Source organism: Miscanthus floridulus, chromosome 10, assembly GCF_019320115.1.
Source record: "Miscanthus floridulus cultivar M001 chromosome 10, ASM1932011v1, whole genome shotgun sequence".
NCBI classification, from domain to species: Eukaryota; Viridiplantae; Streptophyta; class Magnoliopsida; order Poales; family Poaceae; genus Miscanthus; species Miscanthus floridulus.
The window spans coordinates 111,246,838-111,261,112 of NC_089589.1; the positions used below are offsets into that span (position 1 = coordinate 111,246,838).

Sequence of the window (14,275 nt, forward strand, 5' to 3'; positions counted from 1 at the left end):
CATCATTGCTTCATTACTTGGAGTAGTGCTACCTATCTCATGATCACTTTGATAAACTAGGTTAGCACTTAGGGTTTCATCAATTAACCAAAACCAAACTAGAGCTTTCAACGTATATTGCAAAGTGTATGTTTTAGTTGATTCAAATGTATGTTACAAGTGTTTTATCTGGATGTTGCATTTGTTGCATTGGCTATACACGTATGTTGCAAGTGTATGTTTTAAATATTTCAGCTGTTTCAAACGTATGTTGCAAGTGTTTTATCTTGATGTTGCATATGTTGCAGTGCTCATATACATATTATGTTGCTTGAGCTGCTTTTCAGGCATGGAACAATGTTTCCCTCTCACAACATTTCAGCATAAGCCAAAATTCAGCATAAGCGAACAAGGTGACTATGTTGCGAACGTATGTTGTAAATGTTTCATCTGTTTTAGATGTATGTTGCAGCAAATACTTTTATGTTGCAAGTGTTTCATGAGCAGGCGCGGCAAGGGGTGCAGGTGAAGGTGGCCCTTGGGGACTACGTGCATGCGGGAAGCAAAGCGGGCGTGGAGCATGAAGCTGTATCTATAGACGTGGCAGCAGGCGCGGAGCACGAAGCTACATCCGTAGACGGGCAATAGGCGCGGAGCATCAAGCTACATCCATAGGCAGACAACAGGCGCGGAGTATGAGACTGCATACATAGACGCCTGAGGGTATCATTATTAAAAATGGACGGGTAGCAGCCGCGGACGTCGGGGCGCTTGTCCCTCCGATAAATCATCAATCTCCACAGAACGGCAGTATCAGCAGCAACAAAGCCTCACTGTCCGAGGGCGTGCCATTCTAAAACTGATGACCGACCTGAAGATTATATATTACATTACAATGCAATGCAAAACATAGGATGCATACCTGATCTCATTTTTCAACCAAAATTATAGAAAGAATATTACACTTACGACATAAGATAGTATAATCAAATTAATTATAAAATCTATTTTCGTAGAAACTCTAGGTGAAGATATATATATAAACATTAATATTCATTGTATCAAACTTAACACCGGTTTGACTTGTACTAATCCTTTACTGGACGGGAAGAGTATAGTACGTATTATGGCTGCAGATTTAGCCTCACGGGTCCCCACTAATATTGATATATACTCCCTCCATTCAAATTATAATTCGTTTGATTTTTTTTGACCTCAAATTTAACCGTCAATCTTACTTAAAGAATTTGTGTAAACATAGTTAAATTTAAGTTATTCTTAAAGAACTGTCGTTAATAAAGCAAGCCACCACAGAAGGAGTGATATTTAACACAAGTTTTTGAATAAGATGAATGGTCAGATTTGGGATAAAAAAAAATCAAACGAACTATAATTTGGAATGGATTTAGTCAGTAGTATAATTGATTGATTTTTGAAACAATAATGTACCGATCGAGATCCGAACCCTTGAAATAAATAAACAGTTGCGGATGTCGCGTAGCTGGAGTCAAATCTATCAACTGCTGGCACTCTGGCAGTGGCACGCACGACGCGTTCTTTTCGCGCGGTGAGCTTCACCGGGTGTGGAGTAGAAGAGCTAGGAGGTGCCACTGTACCAGGACCCGGACCCGCAGGATGCGATCTGGGTCGCCCCTCGCCCCTGTCGCTCGGCCCAGGCATGGCCACGTTTAAGTTAACGGCATGCCTGCATATATGTTGCGATCATGATACCGGCGCTTATTAAAATGAAAACCGATATAATACAAAGGGATATTAAATTAAAGGTACTCTCAGACCGTGGCGGATCTAAAAACGAGGCAATGAGGAAGCTGGGCATGTGCCCGAGTGAGGCTGGGCCTTCTGTATCAAAGCTTCTGTCGGTTGTTCAGTGAGGGAGAAAAATTAGAAGTAGTACAGTCACTTTATCCCCTCTCCCGTCGTCCTAAGTACACATATATCCCTCCTTGCAAAAAAAAAAAAAAGGTACATGTACACCCCTACTTTCATATATCTATCTATACCTAATTAATACTAAAAAAAACGAAAGTTACTTCTTCAAAATAAAAAAATCATTGCAGAACCCAGCCAAGCCCAAGCCCATGTGTGTCGTGATTTTGCACACGCACATGTGACTAGCCTTCCACATTTTTAACCTCTCAAGAGGCTTAGACAACAGATAGCAGCGTGCCCCCACGCCACGCGGCCCTGTCGCCGCTCGGCCCAGGCACGGCCACGCCGCCGTCTGGCGTCCGGCCGTCGGGGAGCCTCCGCCCTTGCGAGGCGGCCAGTAGGCGGGAGGCAGGGGGAGGGACGTGGCGTTGCTTCCTGGGATCGCGTGGTGGGTGGGACCGGCCGGGAGGCACGTGGTCACGTGGCGCTGCCAAGGTCGGGCATGCGCACCTGCCATCTCTCATCTCGTTTTTGCTCCACGTAGGGTACGGCGCGGCCGAGCGAATCGACTGTCGGCCATGCGTTGTCTTGGCCGCAAGGCACGCCGCACGTATACATCACACTTCCGCGTCTACATACATAGTACCAGAATGAAATCGGTATAACAAAAAAAGAAGAAGCACTTTCAGATATAAATTCATCAATCAATATACTAAAACCACGAATCCCATGGCTAATTTTTCTAAGCATTGGGACCGATGTTGTATTATTCTACTCCTCCTCTTAAATGCACAAAATTTATATGATGTACATAGAACGGTCCCAAAAGCGAAATGGATATTCCCTGCACGAAAAAGCTAAAAGCAATGTATTTTAGCAATTGGATCCTAGTCATGCGTGTAATTTTGTCAAAAATTCTCTAGCTTGTGAATTGAATATATATGAACCCTGAGTTTCCCTATTAATAAAAGCACCGGTTGCCCACACTTAAAAAAAAAGAAAAATTGGTGGATTGGACAGCACCGGCGACTTGACTCGAACGACTATGATGGGCTGTGTACGTATACACGTACCGTACATCTTTGTCACTAGTTATACATTGTAGCCGTCTGATGATTACCAAAAAAAAGAAAAATACAGAACCAGTAGTTACTGCTCCTGTCTATCTCTACACGGGAAAAAGGGCAACGAGGAAAAAAGGGAAACGACCCGGGTCCACAACCGCGCTACGCGTAACCGGCTAACCGACCGCTCTTCCGCGCGATAAGCGAGCCGGTGACCCAACCTCCTCCCCTCCCCTGTTTGTCTGCCTCCCCTCCTCTGCTCGCTCTCTCGCCGTTCGCCGTCGCCACCACCACCACCTCCTCCTCCTCCTCCCCCACCCGCCATAAAACCCAACCGCTCCCAACCCACTCCACATTCCCTCCTCTGGTAGACTGGTACATCGCACATACAACCGCCGCCCGCCGCCATCCCTTAGACTCTCTCCTCGCCCCACCCCTCCCTCCCCTCGGGCCCTCCGTCCGCGCGGAAGAACGGAATGGCGTCGTCCACGGCCCCGCTCGCCCCCGCGACCGCGCTGCTGGAGCGGCTGGGCCTCCGCGTCGCGCCCACCGACGCCGCCGCCGATGACCACCACCAGGCCGTCCCAGGGCTCCTCCCGCTGCGCTGCGCCGTGCAGCACTACGAGTGGGGCCGCCGCGGCGCCGACTCCCTCGTCGCGCGCCTCGCCGGCGAGGGCGGCGGGGATGGAGGACGGCCCTGCGCCGAGCTCTGGATGGGCACGCACCCGGCCGCGCCATCCTCGCTCGCGCCCGACGTCTCGCTCCGCGACTGGGTCGCGCGTAACCCCGACGCGCTCGGCCGCGACGTCGCCGCGCGATGGGGCGGCGACCTCCCCTTCCTCTTCAAGGTCCGTGACGTCGCCTCCGCAATTCCCCTTCCTTCTCCCGTGTCCCTTCAAAAAAAAGAACTTCTTTTCCCCCTGTCCGCGCGCTGACCGCTCCGTCTCCTTCGCAGGTGCTGTCGGTGGCGAAGGCGCTGTCGATCCAGGCGCACCCGGACCGGGAGCTCGCCGCGGCGCTGCACGCGCTGCGCCCGGCCACGTACCGCGATGCCAACCACAAGCCCGAGATGGCCGTCGCCGTCACCGAGTTCCACGCGCTCTGCGGCTTCGCCGCCACACAGGTACGTTGTACCCACGTACGGTCGCCACGACGAAGACGACGACGGCCGTTGTGCCCCCCGCATTTTCCTGCGCGCGACGTGCCGCTGGTTAACGGCCCAGAAAATTTCATTTTTTTTGGTTCCCAACCAATCCGCGGTGACGTTGACTTGGAGCTTTGGATGGCATCAGCTGATGCCACCGGCTGCTAAATTGGTTGGTTCGTTTGGCTTAGTTGCGTTCTTTAATCGAACGTGGCAGCAGGATCCCGCCGATGATTCCGGATAGTTAGGTGGGTGGAGTTGACTGACGGTCAGGTGGGGTGGGATCTCCTCGGCTGCTGCTAGCTGCTCATGGGTTTGGTCATTATGCCAATACTTAATCGCATTCATAAGTAGTAAATGAATTAATCAATTATGTGAATAATTAATCGCATTCTTGACAGGCAATTGAATTTGGTAGTAAGATATACCAGTAATTAATGGCATAGAACAATCGATTGGATCCTCTGAACATTTTTATTCTTGTTCTGAGTTAATGTCAGTCGGTCAGTAGAGGTTTATAAACAAGTTAGTATGCACATGCTGGTTAATCGCACGCCTTTCGTGAGGTTTTGAGCTTCTGACTGTGTGGCCTTAGTTCCACGACAAGTCATACTGTCCACTAAAGCTGTTCTAGATACACATGTCATACCCCGTGGCCAATGGTATCTTAGCTGGTGGGTCGTGATACGCAGCTCCTGTCCACATCACATCCAGCAGTGCTCATGAAAAGTGCTTGCTAGTTTGGTGGGTGGGAGGCGTTTGCAGGATGGCAAAAGAGCATAGTGTGGTGTCATTATCACTGACTTTTCTATGACACATTCCATAATGAACAAATTAGATCACCAAGTTCAGATTGATCCTTGAGATATTTTGAAGATGTTCCTTTTTTTTCCGACTAATAATAGGTTAGGCAGTAAGGGACAGTGAAGTGGTTACTGCATACTATATTCTGGGAGATATTCGGTTTACATGATCGTCATATTATGTCTCTTTTTGATAGCTGTGAATTCTGTTGTTTGAATCCATTGCATTCCATCCAGAAGGGAATACGAAGTGTTCAAGACATTCAAATTTTCAGCAGATCATCAGTGTGAGCTATGCATATTAGTTACTGACTTGTTGTTGTTGTTATTTATACTGATGTCCAGGAGCTCAAGGAAGTATTGAGGACTGTACCCGAGGTTCAGGAATTAGTTGGCAAAGAAGAATCTCGGAAGCTTTTGGGTGTCAAAGATCAAGATGGGGGGATCGGTGTGAGGTCGTATCTGAAATCAGCTTTCACCAAGTTAATGACAGCGAGTGACGAAGCAGTTTCTGAAGCAATCGCAAACCTTAGGACTCGCTTGAACAGTGAGAGCAAGGTAAAGATCTTTTCTGAACAATTCTTGCTGTATCCGTATTATGTCATCTGAGTTACTTGTGTAATCCCAGAGATTGATGGCAGTGATTTTCCTGATGTGGTGCTCTACTTTGATCCAGTTTATAACTTTTTTACATTCTTAGGGGGTTGAAAGATTTTTTTTAGCTATATAAGCAAATATGGTTGAACGTAGCCAACAAAGTAATATTTATGCTTACTGAATATATAGTCATTTAGTGGTGCGAATGAAACAATTTGTTGCTTGTAGTTCTGAACATAAAACTAATGGAAGTCCCAAGTATTCTTGAAAAACATGGAATCAATACAAATTGTGGAATATTATTAACCTTTTCATCCATCCTTGCTTGCTTTTGAGGACATCTTCTAGATATCTCTTATGAATTTTTTCCATTACATGCATGAAATAACTACAGAAATTAGAAGCCTGTGGAGGTAGAATAGTCCTTTCTGCTATGTTATCTTCATCCTCTTTACCAGGGGTCAATTACATCGTCTGTTCTGCTACTTCCATCTTGTTGTTTATGGCACTGCTCATCTGTTAGGCAGGGTGAGGGCATGACTTATATAAAGTGGAGAGAAATATAATGTTTGTTTGAAGAAATAATTCATGAAATTTGTTATGGCTAATCTAATACTGTCTAATTCATCCTGATGATGCTTCCATGTATTCAGGCTAGAAGTTTAACACAGAAGGAGCAACTTGTTTTGTCATTGGAGAAGCAGTACCCAGGAGATGTTGGTGTGCTGGCAGCGTTCTTCCTAAATTTTGTTAAGCTAAATCCTGGTGAAGCATTTTATGTTAGTGCCAACGAACCTCATGCGTATCTCTCAGGGGAGTGCATCGAATGTATGGCCACCTCAGACAACGTTGTCCGTGCAGGTCTAACTCCGAAATACAGAGATGTGCAAACTCTCTGCTCGATGTTGACTTATAATCAGGTCAGTTGTTTTACTCCCTCCATTTATTTACATTCTCCATTTGTTATCACTACCAGCTTATAATCCCCCATTATTGTTGATGATGAAATGTGATTGCTCAAAACATGGGGAGTTTGATTACAATCAGTCTTAGTTAAGATAGTCTAATGAATGATGTTCCTTTCGCATGTAACTTACATATCTTCCCTGAAACATGTTGCTGCAGAGGTAATAAGGTTTTGATTTTCTACATGCAGGCCTTCCCAGAAATTTTGCAAGGAATGCCTGTACAGCCTTATGTGACTCGTTACACCCCATCAACTGACGAATTTGAAGTTGACCGCTACTTGCTACCTCCTGGCAAATCAGTCACCATGTCTCCGGTGCCTGGTCCATCCATATTCATCGTCATGGCAGGAGAAGGAGAAATCCAGGCAGGCTTCATGACTGACAGCGCGAAGGCAAAGGAAGGTGACGTTTTCTTTGTGCCGGCTCACACCAAGGTCAAGCTCTACACTTCGTCCCCCAGGTCCATGCAGCTGTACAGGGCTGGGGTAAACAGCAGTTTCCTGAGTTGATGGATAACTGGTTTCTAGGGTTGGCATCTGTAGGTTAGGTACCAGCTACTCAAGAAATTTTCATGTTCTACACTTGTTCAAAAGTTAATTAATTAGGTGGGTTATCATAGTGTATAGGAAAGATGGAGAATAACTTCACTTCATATCCTCTTTATTTTTCTAAAATGTTGTATTACATTTTCAAATATCCAGTGACCTGCTGGGATCACAAATGGATATGTAATTGAGTTCAAAGTTGAATATACCTTTTGTGTCCGTGAAAAAAATGTAGGTTGGCTTATAGAAGTGTAGAAATGAATTAATTCTAGATGGCAAATACCATGGACCCCATTAAAGCCTCAATTGCATGAGCAGTCACGGCCTTGAATGATTGAGAAAAAGACCCATTGAGACTCTGTTTGAAGCTCAAGGCTAGAAAGGTGTGATGTATCCTGAAACAAATTCCTGTTGCTTCGTACCTGAAATAGGTGAAGAAACTTGGTATGCATTTGATAAACTAATTGTTGAGTAAGTTATTCCTCAGCATGCCTAGTCTACAAAGATGAGCATGAAACATCATTTGTATGCATCTGATAAGCACTGAATGGATGAACATGAAACAACATTTGTATGCATCTGATTAGAAGAAATACATTCTGTGAACATTGAGATTGATAGCTATATAGAAGAGTTTACAATTGAGGCCTGTAGTGTTCCAACTTTATAGTGTTCCAACTTTAGGGACAAAATTGTTCAGATAGAAATTTGAGATGTTGCAGGCTGAGAAACAGTTAGTGACAACATTGTTCAGATAGAAATTTGAGATGTTGAAGGAAACTGAGAAGAAAGTAGGTAATTCCAAAGAAAACTAAAAAGAAAGTAGAGTTTCTGAGGAAGCTGTGCCTTAAAGTAAAGGGTTTTTGTTGCTAAGGCTTTGGCGGTCATTGTTGAGCAAGTTCGTGATGTTATCACTATTCGTGTCTGCTTGAGTCATAGTTTTGCTTATTTTCAAATTGCCGGTGTTCTTGTAATGTAACCTTTCTCTCTGAGCTTGAGCTTGAACTTGATCAATGACAACAATTAATGGGGTGTTCAGTAAAAACTGTATTTTACCTTTACAAATTAAATGAGTGGTACTTGAGTGAAATTGACTTGTTGCGAAGTCCGATTCTCTGATCTTATGAAGCATCAATTGCATGACTCATTGCGAAATTGAATAAGTTAAAAAGAAAAAAAAAGATTGAGATTCTCTGTTTCACCCTCTGTTCTATAAAAGTGTGCTGTACACCTGTACCTAAAAACATATTTCTGTTGCCTTGTAAATGTCTTGATCAAAAGATACGTGAAGAAAAAGGCATGTATTTGAAGAACAAATTGCTGAAATTATTATTCCACATGTAAAATTTGAATGGAAGAAAATGATGCAACATCTGTATGCATCTGATCAGCAGAAGCACATTTTATGAACGTTATTGGTAGCTATATATAAAACAAATTCGCACACCCAACGTACCTCTGTTAATGGCCAAGAAAATTCTATTGCATTTTCTCCAATGTGTGGTGACGTTGACTTGACTTTGGACGGCATTGGCTAATGCCGTTGAATTTGTTGGTTTGTTTGGTGAGTCCGATGGGTCTGCTCATGGGTGTGGTCAGTTTCAGTATGCCAATAATTAATGGCATATATAAGTAGCAGTAGTAGTAAAATGAATGAATTAGTTATGCAATTAATTAATCCGAATCATCACAATAATAGCATTTGGTAGTTATATAGGAATATACCAGTAATTAATGGCATAGATACTCAGATTAACTGCTGAACGAACGATTGGATCCTCTGAACATTTTTATTCTTGTTCTGAGCTAGTGTCAGCAGAGGTTTATACCTACACAAGCCGGACATGCTCCTCGGACAGGAGCCCTGTCCACGTCACCTAAATTCTCCGGACATGCTCCTCGGACAGGAGCCCTGTCCACGTCACCTGAATTCTTCACCATCGTTGGATCGCAGCCACCGACGGCTAAGGTTGTTTTCATCTGATTCGACCGAGATCAGCTTCTGATTTTACTGCTTAGCTTCTACCTGTTCTCTTCTACCAGAATCGACTTGCTCTTGCTTCTCATTAGAATCTGTAAAAACTAAATATATACTCAGCTTCCCTTCTCTTCTCTTACCCAGAAACTTCTCGGGCCGTCCCGATCCATCCATCCCGAAAAAAAACCTCCCTCTCGCTCTCTTTCCCGTCTCCCGACGCCCACAGGGGCGGCGGCGTGGGGAGAGCGCGCCGCTCCCGCCCTCCTCCTCCGCCGTCTGCGCTGCCGCCCGCCTCCTCCGCCATCTCATCCTCCTCTCTCCCCTTACCTCCCTAGATGGTGGCGAGCATGAGGAGATGGCGCTGCTTCGAGCGGCGCCGCTTGAAGCGTCGTGGTAGCGGGTCGAGCCCGGCGGCTCCCTTCCTCTTCCTCATCCTCCGTGCGGCCTCCTGATGCTTCGTCCCGCTGCGCATGTGCTCCTTCGGCCGGTGAAAACTTAGGTACCATGCCTAACCCTAACCCCACCGTGCACTCTTTTCTCTTCTGCCCCCTTCCCTACAGTTCGATATTTGCGATTCTCTACTCTTTGATTCATGCCTCTTGTAGGGTTAGGATTTTTGAGCCAATTTTAGGTATGATATGTTCGTTCTAGGGTTACCAAGAGGAGTTCCCTGATGTTTAGAAACTGTGCTTTCTTACCTCTTCTAGGGTTAGGATTTGGGCTCAGCTTTAGATGTGCTCTTGCCGCTTCTAATGTTAGGATTTGAGCCCAGCTTTAGATATGACGTAGACATGTTTGTTCTAGGGTTACTAAGAGGGAGTTCCCTGGTAAATTTAGCATTGTTTTGCTCTTGCCCTCTTTTAGGTTTGGTCGTAAGATGGAGTGGTAAAGAATTTTATAGATCCATTCATATGCGCAACCTACAATGCTTAATTATTACTTTCTTTGCAGGTTTTATGTAGTTGGGATAAATTATTTTTCGTTTGGCTAAGATATGGTGCTCTGGTATGCTCTATGACTTCCATACGCTTTTGATCAATGGTATTACATTTATGTTTTTTTAATTTGGCATATGATTGATAGTCGAGAGTTTCAATTTATTTTTTTTAATATAACAAGACTACTACGCCTATTAAACAAGGTACAGACTTAAAAGAAGCTAGGTTCCTCTGTACAAATTGACCCACAGCCAAAATTTTGGGGCTAAAGGTAATCCATTTATAGTTTGCAATGAATTGAGGTTACCAGTTCTTACCTTACTTTTCTACAAGTTGTGCTTTTGGGTTGACCAAGGTGAACAAGCTATTGATGTTAGTTAACTAAAATTTGTTATGCAGATAAGGCAACATGGTTCCTTTTGTTTCTGCACTAATGCAGGTACGTGTTTCCTCATGTCTAAATTTGATTGCAGGAAAGGGATACACTTTACATGCTCCTCATAATATTGAAGTCCTTTTATGCTCTCAGCCATGTAACTGCATCTTATCTGCTGTAAGTCAGGGTCATTTCTTGTGGATGTGATTAAAAAGTCTTTTCTCCTTACTTTAGTGAATATTATGTGAAACGTCAAGGTCCATTCACAATGCATCCATAGGTTAATATTATTAGTAAGCATGCAGAGGCAAACTATTTGGACACATAATAATTGTCAGATCTTCGGTTTGGCAATCCGCTATTCATTCATTTGGCCAATTTCGATTTGGCAAAGCACTCAGTGGTCCCATAGGTTGCTGTGTTGCCAGATCAAAATTGGCAAGATCAGTTTGCCTTGGTTCACATAGTTTATTCAATTTGTTAGTGAATTGCCAATAGATCTGTCCTACACTTTGGTAGTCTACCCTTACCTTATTAGTTAGTTTTTTGGTATGGGTGCTAGCATGGCAGTCTGCATTCCTGATTTTGAACAAAATTTTCTGTTCTTTCTACAGTGTAGCTTCTTTGTGTACTAAGACAGATATTTGTACACACACATGAGTGGGAACCAACACAATAAAAAAACAGGTGATGAGGGGAACCAACACAACAAAGAAGCAGGTCACGAGGATAACGACAACTTAGAGTTGATTCCTACTTAGAGTTGTACACTGATTCTTTTTTTTTTGTAAGATTGACTCTATAGAGAAACATTTGATATCCCTTGCATGCTACCGTTAATGTTCCTATTAGTTCAGGCAAGGTAAATGCTGCTATTAGTTTCAGTTAATAAGTTTTGAGTTCATTCTTTTTTTTATGGTGGGGTGTAGCGGTTTCATGGGCATGTTAGCTGCTTCCCGTCTTTTAGGTAAGAAGAACAGCAATATTAGTCAAATCCTTTGATTTGGTTGCAACCGGTTTCTTTTCCCTTTGCCGTGACTAACTGCAGCTAAGAGGTTTGAACCTCTGCCTAGCAGTTTTTTTTTGTGTTTTGTACTTACAGTTTGGTTCAGCTTTCAAAAACTCTGTTCAGTAACTAAATAGAAGTAAAATATTCAGAGTACTGTGATGCAGTTGGGATGGTGCATCAGGATGCTTAAAATTGTGAAGATCACTTTCATGCAATAGTGAATACTCTATTATGTTTTTTTGAGTGTCAGTGTTTCAATAGTTTTGTGTCAATAGAGATTCTGCTTTATTACTATTAAATTGCCTATACTCAGTTTCACTATTCTCTGTCTGTCAGCAGTGCATCAAGCCGGTTTTCTTGATTAGCAGCGAGAACAAGTATTCAAGTGAGTAGGTTCAAAAAAAATGGAAGGAGCTATCTCGGCATGTTAGTTTTTCAGTACTTTTGATCTCTAATTCTTTGTGTACATATGTAAATAATTTTAGTAATTGACATCTAAGTTTTGTCAGTATGGTAGCTTTTGCAAGTTGTAACTGTATGATTTTTAAAATATCAAATTTAGATGGAGCTCATCACGTGAACTTGAACATCAGCGTGACCATAACAATGTATTTTCCATTAATGTTGATTATTCTATCTTTCATTTCATTTGTATCTCTTTTATTCAGATGAGTATTTACTTATTTTTTGCAAGATTTTCTCTCTGCCGCATATGTAAAGCTGATGGTGGAATTGTTGCTACACGTGAGGAGGTCGCATATTTGATTAGATCTGGCTGTCAATTGTTGTAATTTCATTCGCTTTTTATTGTTTTATTTTTCTGTAAAATCTGGGTGTAATTGCCTTCCTTTATCTACCAGATTTTGCTCTGCTTTCAGGAAAGTAGGCGTCATGTAATGATTGAAGATAAATCTGATTGATAGACTGAAATAAAATCATCCGGAAGATATGTAGTCGCTCCCTGATACTGCTGCACGGGCGCGCGAAGGCGCGCGCCCTGGTACTAGTTTATAAACAAGTAGCATGCACATGCTAGTTAATTGCACGTCTTTCGTGAGGTTCTCAACTTCTGACGATGTGGCCTTTAGTTCCCCGACAAGTTATGCTATCCACTAAAGCTGTTCTAGTGTTCTGGATATACCCTGTGGCCAATGGTACCTTAGCTGACGGGCCCTTGTACACACGTCCTGTCCAAATCACATCCAGCGGTGCTCTTGAAAAATGGTTGCTAGTCTGGTGTAATTATCATCGATTTTTCTACGCCACATTCCATTGAATAGTCCTTTGTGCTATGTTGTCTTTATCATCTTTCCCAGGGGTTAATTACATCATTTGTTCTGCTACTTCCATTTGTAGTTTGTGGCACTGCTCATCTCTAATGCAGGGTGAGGGCATGATTTATATAAAGTGGAGAGAAATATAATGTTTGAAGAAATAATTCATGAAATTTGTTCTGGCTAATCTAATACTACTGTCTAATTCATCCCGATGATGCTTCCATGTATTCAGGCTAAGTTTAGCAAAGAAGGAGCAACTTGTTTTGTCATTGGAGAAGCAGTACCCAGGAGATGTTGGTGTTCTGGCAGCGTTCTTCTTAAATTTTGTTAAGCTCAGTCCTGGTGAAGCACTTTATGTTAGTGCCAACGAACCTCATGCATATCTCCCAGGGGAGTGCATCGAATGTATGGCCACTTTAGACAACCGTGCAGGTCTAACTCCGAAATACAGAGATACGCAAACTCTCTGCTTGATGTTGACTTATAATCAGGTCAGTTGTTTTACTCCTTCCATTTGTTACATTCTCCATTTATTATCACTACCAGCTCATAATCCCCCATTATTGATCATTTGATGAGGAAATGCGATTGCTCAAAACATGTGGTGTTTGATTACAATCAGTCTTAGTTAAGATAGTCTAATGAATGATGTTGCTTTCGCATGTAACTTACATATCTTCCCTGAAACATGTTGCCACAGAGGTCATAAGGTTTTGATTTTCTACATGCGGGCCTTCCGGGAAATTAAGCAAGGAATGCCTGTACAGCCTTATGTGACTCGTTACGCCCCATCAACTGACGAATTTGAAGTTGACCGCTACTTGCTACCTCCTGGCAAATCAGTCACCATGTCTCCGGTGCCTGGTCCATCCATATTCATCGTCATGACAGGAGAAGGAGAAATCCAGGCAGGCTTCATGACTGACAGCGCAAAGGCAAAGGAAGGTGACGTTTTCTTTGTGCTGGCTCACACCAAGGTCAAGCTCTACACTTCGTCCCCCAGGTCCATGCAACTGTACAGGGCTGGGGTAAACAGCAGTTTCCTGAGTTGATGGAGAACTGGTTTCTAGGGTTGGCATCTGTAGGTTAGGTACCAGCTACACAAGAAATTTTCATGTTTGATAAATACTAGTTCAAAAGTTAGTTAATTAGGTGGGTTATCATAGTGTATAGGAAAGATGGAGAATAAGTTCATCACTTTATATCCTGTTTATTTTTCCAAAAATGTTGTATTACATTTTCAAATATCCAGTGACCTGTTGGATCACAAATGGATCTGTAATTGAGTTCAAAGTTGAATATACCTTTTGTGTTCATGAAAAAATGGAGGATGACTTATAGAATTGTGGAAATGAATTAATTCCAGACGTCAAATACCATGGACCCCATTGAAGCCTCAATTGCATGAACAATCACAACCTCGAATGATTGAGAAAAGGAGCCATTGAGACTATATGTTTCAAGCTCAAGGGCAGAAACGTGTGAAGTATCCTGAAACAAGTTTCTGTTGCTTCGTGCCTGAAATAATATGTGAAGAAACTAGGCATGCATTTGACGAACTATTTTGAGCAAGTTATTCCTCATCATGCCATTAGTATGCATTTGATTAGCACTGCATGGATGAACATGAAACAACATTTGTATGCATCTAATCAGAAGAAATACTTCCGTGAACATTGAGATTGATAGCTATATAGATGAGTTTAC

General features: G+C 43.0%; 2 protein-coding genes across 2 annotated transcripts; both read left to right on the forward strand.

Moving 5' to 3' along the window:
- The first annotated feature begins 3,190 nt into the window (after positions 1 to 3,190).
- On the forward strand, positions 3,191 to 7,568 carry LOC136485324 (mannose-6-phosphate isomerase 1-like). Its single transcript, XM_066482233.1, has 5 exons — positions 3,191 to 3,781; positions 3,889 to 4,056; positions 5,226 to 5,438; positions 6,131 to 6,397; positions 6,634 to 7,568. Exons 1-5 carry the CDS (start codon positions 3,410 to 3,412, stop codon positions 6,952 to 6,954), a joined length of 1,341 nt encoding a protein of 446 aa, XP_066338330.1. The 5' UTR covers positions 3,191 to 3,409; the 3' UTR covers positions 6,955 to 7,568.
- A 2,747-nt stretch (positions 7,569 to 10,315) lies between these two features.
- On the forward strand, positions 10,316 to 13,620 carry LOC136489290 (mannose-6-phosphate isomerase 2-like). The gene is made up of 5 exons (XM_066485974.1): positions 10,316 to 10,345; positions 11,960 to 12,035; positions 12,152 to 12,173; positions 12,801 to 13,059; positions 13,279 to 13,620. Exons 1-5 carry the CDS (start codon positions 10,316 to 10,318, stop codon positions 13,618 to 13,620), a joined length of 729 nt encoding a protein of 242 aa, XP_066342071.1.
- Positions 13,621 to 14,275: the final 655 nt, after the last annotated feature.

Coding starts and splice junctions, on each gene's coding strand:
- LOC136485324 (XM_066482233.1), top strand. CDS start 3,410: ATGGCGTCGTCCACGGCCCCGCTCGCCCCCGCGACCGCGCTGCTGGAG. Junction 3,782..3,888: donor ACCTCCCCTTCCTCTTCAAG/GTCCGTGACGTC, acceptor TCTCCTTCGCAG/GTGCTGTCGGTGGCGAAGGC. Junction 6,398..6,633: donor CGATGTTGACTTATAATCAG/GTCAGTTGTTTT, acceptor TTCTACATGCAG/GCCTTCCCAGAAATTTTGCA.
- LOC136489290 (XM_066485974.1), top strand. CDS start 10,316: ATGGTTCCTTTTGTTTCTGCACTAATGCAG. Junction 12,174..12,800: donor TTTGCTCTGCTTTCAGGAAA/GTAGGCGTCATG, acceptor CCATGTATTCAG/GCTAAGTTTAGCAAAGAAGG. Junction 13,060..13,278: donor TGATGTTGACTTATAATCAG/GTCAGTTGTTTT, acceptor AGAGGTCATAAG/GTTTTGATTTTCTACATGCG.